This window comes from Lepisosteus platostomus, chromosome 2 (assembly GCF_059453375.1).
Source record: "Lepisosteus platostomus isolate fLepPlt1 chromosome 2, fLepPlt1.hap1, whole genome shotgun sequence".
Taxonomy (NCBI): Eukaryota; Metazoa; Chordata; class Actinopteri; order Semionotiformes; family Lepisosteidae; genus Lepisosteus; species Lepisosteus platostomus.
In genome coordinates, this window is record NC_142612.1 from 33,647,065 (window position 1) to 33,656,652 (window position 9,588).

The 9,588-nt window shown below is 37.3% G+C and overlaps 1 protein-coding gene across 2 annotated transcripts in view; it reads left to right on the plus strand.

The window, feature by feature from the left end:
• Nucleotides 1-4,798: 4,798 nt before the first annotated feature.
• The window catches only part of LOC148676326 (chymotrypsin-like elastase family member 1), a 99,053-nt gene continuing 94,263 nt past the window's right edge, over nt 4,799-9,588 (plus strand). The window contains exons 1-8 of one of the 2 annotated variants that reach the window (XM_088606365.1): nt 4,799-4,947; nt 5,363-5,463; nt 6,066-6,166; nt 6,331-6,453; nt 6,941-7,077; nt 7,743-7,888; nt 8,172-8,321; nt 8,823-8,953. In XM_088606365.1, the coding sequence (XP_088462491.1) occupies nt 4,905-4,947; nt 5,363-5,463; nt 6,066-6,166; nt 6,331-6,453; nt 6,941-7,077; nt 7,743-7,888; nt 8,172-8,321; nt 8,823-8,840 (819 nt within the window). In that variant the 5' untranslated portion in view covers nt 4,799-4,904 and the 3' untranslated portion in view covers nt 8,841-8,953. Of the gene's footprint in view, nt 4,948-5,362; nt 5,464-6,065; nt 6,167-6,330; nt 6,454-6,940; nt 7,078-7,742; nt 7,889-8,171; nt 8,322-8,822; nt 8,954-9,588 lie in introns of those variants that run through there. The other variant, XM_088606374.1, reaches the window with a different exon arrangement.

The window sequence follows — 9,588 nt, forward strand, 5'->3', positions numbered from 1 at the left end:
GAGGTCTCTTATCCAGGTACTGACCAGGCTCACTCCTGCTTAACTTCAAAGGGTTGCCAGTTGTGAGTTGCAGAGCGATTTGGCTGCTTGTACTGTATGCTAGTTGTGTACAGACAAGGCTCAGGGATGCCAACTGCCAGGCAGTAAACAGGTGGAGTTAATGAACCAGTGACAAGCTAACACAGAGAAGAAAGAAATGTGTTATGTGTTATGATGGCATGTTGAAGAAAAAAAGGAAAAAGAGTAGTTTGTTATGATAATTAAAACTGTCTCAAGTCCATGTTGTTTGTATTCAGCACATCCAGACCTCAAGGGGATGGTCTTACATGAAGAGCTGTCCTAAACTGAAAATGTAATGGCCTAGAGTTAAATGTAGAGTTTTTGAACTGTGAAGAATAGTTGCTTCTTCAGAAAACCAGGAACACTTTCTGCAACTACTGAGATCTCTGTAATTATTAATTATGATTATAGATAATGATCATATCTACACCCTAGAAAAGAATGTATTTTTGTTTTCTTCCTCTCTCACTACCCAAACCATAAGGAATTTATTCTTTATAAGGATGTAGCGAAGTTAAGAGATTGCTAAATCTCAATATTATCACATGTATAATGTACATCAGTGGGCCATAAAACTCAATAAGTTACGTTAAAGCATATCTGGTAAACAGAAAACCCTAGAAGAATATTGTAATAACATAACTACAAGACTATAATAACATAAGTATCCTATTGTCAGTCATTGTGTAAGAAGGAAATTCTTCTACTGTAAATATTCTAATATTAGATATCTACAGTAGTAAAGGAACAAGTAATAGGTTTATTCCATGCTGAAAAGAGAAGAAAGAAAATGTTTCAGCCGTGGAGCCTTCTATTCTCATATTACAGTAATATTCGAATATTAGCAGAATTCTAATATAAGATATTAGAATATTTAGACACCTTTTGGAATTTTGCACCACAGTTCCAGGAAATGTCATTTCCTGTCTTTCCCATGGGTGTAAGGAATATTTCATATTGTCATATCTTTTCTACATCACGTCATACTGTGTCTATGTTTAGTGACCAAAGTAGAATACAGCCCTTAACCACAAAAATCTTACCAAAGATTACCAAATTATGTTCTTAAAATCACAGAAACATGGTAGACAGAGGGAGACACTGGAAACGACAACTTTAATGGACACACAGTGCAGGAAAGATGGAAGAGCTGAGAGTGTGGTGCAGACTTTCAGTGCGTGTGAACTGATCTAGTCTTTCAAAACAATCTTAGCAAAACTACTGTTGAGAGAACCATTAGTGAACTGTGGTCACAGTATAATTACTTTCAAATATAGATTCAAATTATATTTGAGTCCAAGACAAAGGATTTTCTTTTCAACAAAAGAGACCAATGAAGGAAAAAGAGTAGAATTGGATCTATGCATAGATGTACTGTATATACAGTATATAGAAGAACATGAATTATCCTACCCAAGACTAAGACAATAAAAGTAAAAAGGCAATGGACACATTTTATCAATCATTTAAGAAAAATACAAGGAAAAAGGAATACACTGCTTCTAAATATCTAGATGAATACAAGTTTCGAATAAAGAAAATAAGTTGCAAATACAGACTAAAGGGTGGCCATGAGAGAGTTGAGAGGTGGCCATGAGAAAATCTTGCAATGGGGACTCAAATAATAAATTATTATTTTTTTAAAAATCGACCTGTTAAGGATGACACAAAAGGTCTGTGATATAATATAGTATTGTTTTAAAAGAGGAAAAGGAAATTGCTGATGTATTAAACTAATATATTATGCAGGTATCTATCGAGGAGGAAATTGACAAGATGCTACTGGCTGAAGAAAGCTGTAGATTAAATACTTCCTCATTACACAATGCTAATATCGGTTGAGGATGGGGAAGGGAGCTGGGCGCCCCACCTCATTACATTGTCCTAAGATCAGCTCACTGGCCTCACTGCTCTCCAGCTGGAATCTGATACAGGATCCATTAATGGATGGATAGATGAATATTGCCATCCAGATTTAATCATAACCTAAACTCATCGGAAGACACAACTTACACAAATTTGACTTTACATGAAAGTGGGTCACGTAACTTTCAAGAACAGATTATATTACAAGTGTGAAGAGCAAGCAGTGTGTCAAGTGGATAAATATTTTGGAGTGACTGTAATGAATGCAGTCTCCACCAACATCCTCCAGGGCTCTGACTGTACACTTCAGTCCCACATAATTCAGACTTTCGGAGACACAGGCCACACACTCACAGCCCACTCAGTATTGATGGAATGGAAGTGGAAACAGTCACCAGCTTTAGGTTTTTGGGAATTCACATCTCTAAAGATCTAACCTGGACTGTGAACACTGACTCTATCATGAAGAAGGCTCAGCAGCGCCTTTATTTCTTGAGGTGCCTCAAGCGATGGGGGATGCCAATACATGTGTTGGTGAACTACCGCTGCACTATCGAGAGCATCCTCACCAACGGGATCACCGTGTGGTATGGCAACACCTCTTCGCGAGAAAGAAAGGCACTGCAGAGAATGGTCAATATGGCCCAGAAGATCATCGGCTGCGGTCTCACCGAGATTAAACAGCTCTATGAGGACCGCTGCCGTGGTAGAATTCTGGCCATCACAGAGGACAGTCACCACCCCGGGCATGAGCTCTTCACCCCACTGCCCTCAGGCAAGAGATATAAGAGCATACGGACACTTACCACTAGATTCTTCAATAGCTTATATCCACAAGCAGTGAGACTGGCGAACACATTTAGCCATCCCCCTCGGACCACACCTACACCATCACCATCTACCTCACTGTAATTTATTTATTGTACGTCTCCAGTCATAGTTTACACGTCTGTATTGTTTACATTCAAACTGTCTGCATGTTTACTTGCACATTGCCTATTGTTTGTTTGTACATTGTCTTGATGCACTGTTTGCACTTTGTTTTGTTATTTTTACACTTGTTTTACAATCGAGAGACTTTCTGTAAGTAAGAATTCCATTGTACCAGCACCGGTTACATATGGCAATAAAGTTCAAGTCAAGTCAAGTCAAGTCAAGCTTTCATGTACTGTACAAGTTACAACCCCAACCCAGTGCTTTTTTATTGAAAAGTATGAGTAATCCATACTGAAATCATGCCAGGAAGCACCCAAGTGATTTTATTATTTTTATTATTTACTGTAGGTGGCACAGTGACCCAGTGCTTAGCATTGCTGTCTTGTAGTCTTGTGTACCTGAGTTCAATTCCGGACCTGGGGTGCTATCTGCGAGTTGGTACTGTATGTTCTCCTTGCATATTATGTTTGATTTTACTGAATACAACAAAGGAGGGTAATTCCTCCCAATATACACCTTGTGCGTCTATGGAACACAGACATTGTGCACAGAAACTTCAAGCCAATTTGAAAGAGCTATGAAAATAAACAGTAGTGAACAGTAGAGAACATGGCAGAAAATTAGCAGCAACTGCGGATCAACACAGAACACTTGAATTTCATGGGCATTATATATAGAGATTAATGCTTCTGACATTTCAATGACACCTACTGTATCATTGTGCAATGTATACTTCCTTTGTTTATTATACTGTATCTCATGTTTTTAAAGAGGTTTATTAACCTCTTCTGGGCCGCCCCCAGCTTTTAAAGGCTCCTAGGCAAGATCTTGGAAAGGAGTGCCTCCAAATCACAATTTACACTACTACAGTTCCCACCCCAAACTTACTTTATTATTTAGAGCTATTAAATTAATTATATGACTGCAAAATGTTTATTAACCAGCTTTGAAGAAAACCTCATAAATAACTTAAAACAAGAACAAGAAGCACATATTTCACACAGATAACTTGAATTTTAATTTTTAAAGTAATAACGTGAAATGTGAATCTATTAACTTCCAGTAAAACATGTTTAGCAGTCTACATGTCTAGGTAGAAAATGCCGCTTGTCTACCATTCTCTAGCTTCATGGATCTGACAGACTCAAAACCTAATGAAATACAAATGATTTATTGCAGTGACTTGATTTGTCATACTTCTGTTTGGTGTGCTTACAAGTTGCAACTACATGATTTTAATTTTAAACCATTTCAACATAGTTTACAACAGAAGTAAAAGATGTTAGATGTAATGAAACATTAATACAATTGATCATCACAACATTTACTACAGTACTTTTTAAAATTAAATGAAAAACATTCAGTGTAGCAGCAGCTGAAACCACACTGATACTTTCATCTTTGGCAAACATGAGAGTCATTTACTACAGTACATTGACAGTGAAATAAACCCCTACATTTACATTTACAACTAATAATATTATATTTTATAACTAACAAACAGATTAGCCTAGCACAGCAGCAACAGAGGAAACTGGAGGAAATTTCTGACTCATATTTGAAGGTGCTGATCTAAAAAACATATTTAGGGGTCCCCTGGTGGCTTCTGGGCCCTAGGCAGTCTGGTAGTCACCTAAGCTGGCCCTAATTACAGGGCAGAAATTGTGTTGTACTCTAGATTTCAATTTATAAACCAGGTTACATTTGTAGTCCTTGGAGCATTTATATATTTAAGTAAATAACTTAACCAACACAATGAGAACAATCTGTAAACTTATCTAAATTTATAGTATTAAATATGATAAATGATAAGCACTCAACTGCTATCTTTGGATTTTCTGGTTTTTGAATGTTATTCAACAGAACAGAATTAGGAAGTAAAAACACATGAAAGATGTGGAGTAGCAGGTTTGATGTCTGTTGTCACGCATTTTGTCATGAGACATTTCCTGCAAAGGAATGTGGAATGTTTCTGTTTCACACAGCAACTGGGTATAAAAACTCACTGAGTGCTAACCAAGAGCAGAAGGACAACTCGCAAGATGCTGCCCTATGTTGTTTTAGCCGCGCTCCTCATTCTGCCTGGTAAGTTGCATTTTATATGACTGTTATTTTTATTATTTTGTAAAGCACTACCAAATATGACAAGGTCATAAACAGAACTCTGTGTAATTAAAATCATTTTGTCTTTTCTGCATTGAAATGCATGTGAACATGAAGTCTGTGAAAACAATAAAAACAAGTTGCTATTTCAAAATGAGTCACAGAATTTAGTTATTAGCCGGAACACAAACATAAAGTGACATGAGACACTGTGAACATCCATGGAACAGCCTGGCAGAGACGGAGTTGAACAGTCCTGGAACGGATCCTTTCACAATGGAAGTGTCAGATTCCAGAGTAACATTGTTTCTTTTCTTCCAATCAAGATGTCTAGGGCATACGTAGTAACAAAAATGGGTTTATGATTGAAGAGTGAGTTTTCTTTCCATGATTTCAGGACATGCAGATGAGGTGCAGTATCTAGAGAAAGCACCGCGAAATACAACCCAGCGTGTTGTAGGAGGGGTGACTGTCACTCCCTACTCTTGGCCTTGGCAGGTAAGAGAGCAGATTTCTTGTAGAATTGAAAAGTATTGACGATCTGAGGAAGACTCATGACGTTGGACTGCAGGATAGTGCTGACTTCACTGCAGCATAACTTGGAGTAAATAACTGATTTGTCATATAAGGAAAAGGCCTCAAAAAATAAGAACCATACACGTGTAGCAGTTGTAGTATAATGCTGCTTGTAATAGGTAATCTAGGCTTATCTTTAAAAACTACTGAAAAATCATTTTAAGAATTTGATTTTTAAGTTTATTTTTGAAAAATAAAATTTTTACAGCTCTTTCATCTTAGTATTATGTAATTTTTGGTTGACCTATAGACATGAATATCAAGTGTTATATTGTATAACAAAAGTATTAAAGCATTATACAAAGTCAACGTCGGCACTTTAATATTTCCAATATGCATTTAGATATCTTGTGAAGGTTTTTTAATGAAACTCATGTAGAAACAGTAAAGTGAGGAGGTTTTATATAAAGTGGTTTGGTCTGGATGAAGTGCTCGCACAGCAAGGAATCTTGAATGCATCATGTCCATATTTTCTGTTTACTGTCCTCACACAGTGTTCTTTTTATTGTTGGTGCTGGGTTCAGGTCTCGTTGCGGATTTTCTCCGGTAGCTGTTTGTACCACACCTGTGGCGGCACTTTGATTCACAGCCGGTGGGTTCTGACAGCTGCCCACTGCATCCAAAGGTATGCGACTATCTCTAGTTAATTAGGACAGGGAAAAGGGACAGAATTCAGTGTTGCATCATAGAAGGTCAAAAGTTTTTCCCTCTCCTGTTTCTTCATATTTGATATTACACCTACCTGATCAGGGAAGAAGACGTCATTAAAAATTCTGTTTCCTTTAACAGTGGAACATCTATGGTTGCTTTTCTGGGAGAACACAATATTAATGGGATTGAAGGGAAGGAGCAACTCATTCCTGTGGAAAAGGCTGTGGTTCACCCCAGCTGGTCTAACAATGCTGCAATTGGGTTTGTGTTGCATTTGTTTTAATAAATGTTTTGGGAGATTCTGTTATTTCTGAATTGGTCAGTAGATTAATCAATAGGTTTAAATAAGCATGTTTTTAAAAGTTGTAGTGGAAGATGACTTATAAAAGCTATCAGAGGATTATGATGCTTTTCTCAGCATAACCTGTTATGGAGATAGACAGGAGATTTGAGATATCAGGGAGGGCAAGGGGCATCTTTTCCTGTTCACTTCCTCTTCACAACATTTCCTGCCCTGTTTTAGCTTATGTCAATTCCTTTCCCCAGAACCTAAAAGTTTATATTTAAATCAATGATATTGTCCTCTAGAGTTTGTGCACAAAGTTATCGAACTAGCCTTGAAAGTGAACCATTGCTTATATTCACCTGTGTGTTCAGAGCCTGTCTGTGTTTTTCACTCTGGGCCTATTTCCTTTGAAATATATTTGACTGAACTGGTCTCTTCCTCTGCTCCCTGTGTAATGTGCAGATATGACATTGCCATGGTGAAGCTGATTCAGGGTGCTGTTCTGAACTCCTATGTTGCTCTGGCGACACTGCCCAGCAGTGGCTACATCCTTCCTTCAAACAGTTTGTGCTACATCACTGGATGGGGACTTACTAGCAGTAAGTTTGTAAGAGGAAAATGTCTTCTGAGTGACAAAACCCATTTGAATCTAAACAGGAGTACAAATCAGTGTATCCTTATTAGTTCTGTAATGTATTCAGATGAAATGAGTATTCAAACTGAAGATAAATAAACTGATTGAAGATAATAAAATACTGCGTGCTTTGTTGCAAAAAAGCACTTTACTTAGCATATACATGCAATTACATTGTTAAAAGTTGCATTCAAATATTTTTAAAAAGATGCATTAAATGTTTTAAAGGAGACTCTCCCTCACTAGTAATGATACTTTCCTCTAAACTCAGGCATCTTTCCTTTTGCCAGAAATAAATTAGTACTCTGAGCACAGATAAAACATTACTGTGTGCCAAAAATCTAAGGTGGGAATTAGCCAGACAGGACTCTCTCAACCCTTAGTGTAATAGTGATTCTTACATCTTTCTGAGTGTCTCCAGTTAGTACTGATGTGGCCCATGACAAGGTATTAAATATTTTTAAAACACAGGTGTGCCGGAGAAACATACACACTGCTTTATATTCTAGGTGGGAAATATCAGTGAATCATCACCTGGAGACTTCAGAGTTCACAATAGAATTGTGTTGTACGCACTGGGGATTATAAATTGCTATAAATTCATAGTAACATCAGAAATGTTGTTAACAGCCAATGGACAGCTGGCAGCCAACCTCCAGCAGGCCAGCCTCCCCAGTGTAGACTACACCACCTGCTCCAGCAGCTCCTGGTGGGGATCAACTGTTAAGAGCTCCATGATCTGTGCTGGTGGAGATGGAATCAGATCAGGTTGTAACGTAAGTAAATCCACTCCAGATATCAGTTCTGTCATTATTGTTTTACTGTAGCTGTGGCTTTTTTTTTGTTTGATCTTAAGCTTGTATTTTGTTTCACAGCTGCATTAAGTACTCGATTGTTTGCATTAATCATGAAGATGGCTATCCCAGAAAAAAACATTTCTTTAGGTGTAAGTTTTGACACTCTGACTTGTTTGCAAGGACTGTCTTTGTGTACTATTCAAATGCCAGAGCTTTGATGATTAATGTTTCCCCTTGCTCTGTAATCTGCTCTGTCCTGCAGGGGGATTCTGGAGGACCCCTGAACTGTTTTGTCAGTGGAAGATACCAAGTTCATGGAGTGACCAGCTTTGTGTCTTCATTAGGCTGTAATATTTACAGGAAGCCTACAGTCTTCACACGTGTCTCAGCATACACAAGCTGGATCAACAGTGTAAGTCCAAAACTTTGTTTTTGATGACAAATGTTGATGGGTTTGCATTTGCAGGCAGGGGGTGTTTTAAAGAAATTTGCCACTAAAGAAGTGGAATTTGGAATATTAAACATACAATTTGGAATAATACTGCTTCACAAAGTACATATTATCATATGTCCTACAACTGAATGTGCTCTGTTGTTCATATGTTTAATGAGTCTATTGCAGGCTTGAGCTCTAATAACTCTTTGCATGATCTGTGTAGCCCAGAACAATGTTGGCTTCCATTTTCTTTTATACAATTTAGCAGATTAAAAGTGCTTTTCTTTCTATATAAAACTGTATATTTATGCAGATATACAGTAAAACAAAATAAAATAAAAAATATCATTAACTATAACAGTATGTACAAATTGAAAAATGTACCATCCATGCTGCATTTTCCAGAATGCTGTCAAAACTTAGTTAACTTTTGGTACCTTCAGGCCACCTTGGTGACGTGTGTTTCTCTTCTTCTAGATCATCGCCAGTTATTAAGTATCAGTGGGCTGTGGTGAATGGATAACATTTCTGACACCTGCTGTGTGACAAGAGATGCACAATAACATCTATGTGTAATTTACTAGCAATAAAGCATTTTTCTTGCAAAAGCAAGCTATCTTTATTTTGTACTCTATATCTGCTATATTTTGATACTGACACATTTAACTTAAAGTAAATAAAGACATTAGCAATGTGAACAAAGTAATAGATGTTTTCCCAATATCAGAGTCTACATTTGGACAGGTATTTAGTAACAAGAACAACATTATAACACAAGCACACAACACAAAAAATTGCACAACATATAACATTAAATGTTACATAACACACAAAACTACTGTACACCTTCCAGAGGCCTGCATCCTAACAGACTCAGAAAACGCACACGTAAGCCTGTAACCTGAAACACTCTGCAGTACCTTTACAGGCCAACAAGAGAAATACTCTTTTATCCAATACAGGGTTGCGGAAGAGGCGAAGTGAAATACCCAGCACTTTCAATAAAAGAATACAACTCAGCAATAGATCTCTTCCTGAGAGAATGGAATCTCTCTCCCTATTGTAAAAATGCATCATCAAATTAGGATAGAATCCTCTTTATCTAGAAGATTCTACAATAAATGAAATCAGTATTTTCAAAAAATAATATGACAGCAAGCTCTCAAAGACAATGCTCGACTTAATTTGCTAGATTCTGGTCTCCAAGACTGATCAGAGCAAGGTCCTCTACCATGCCACAAAA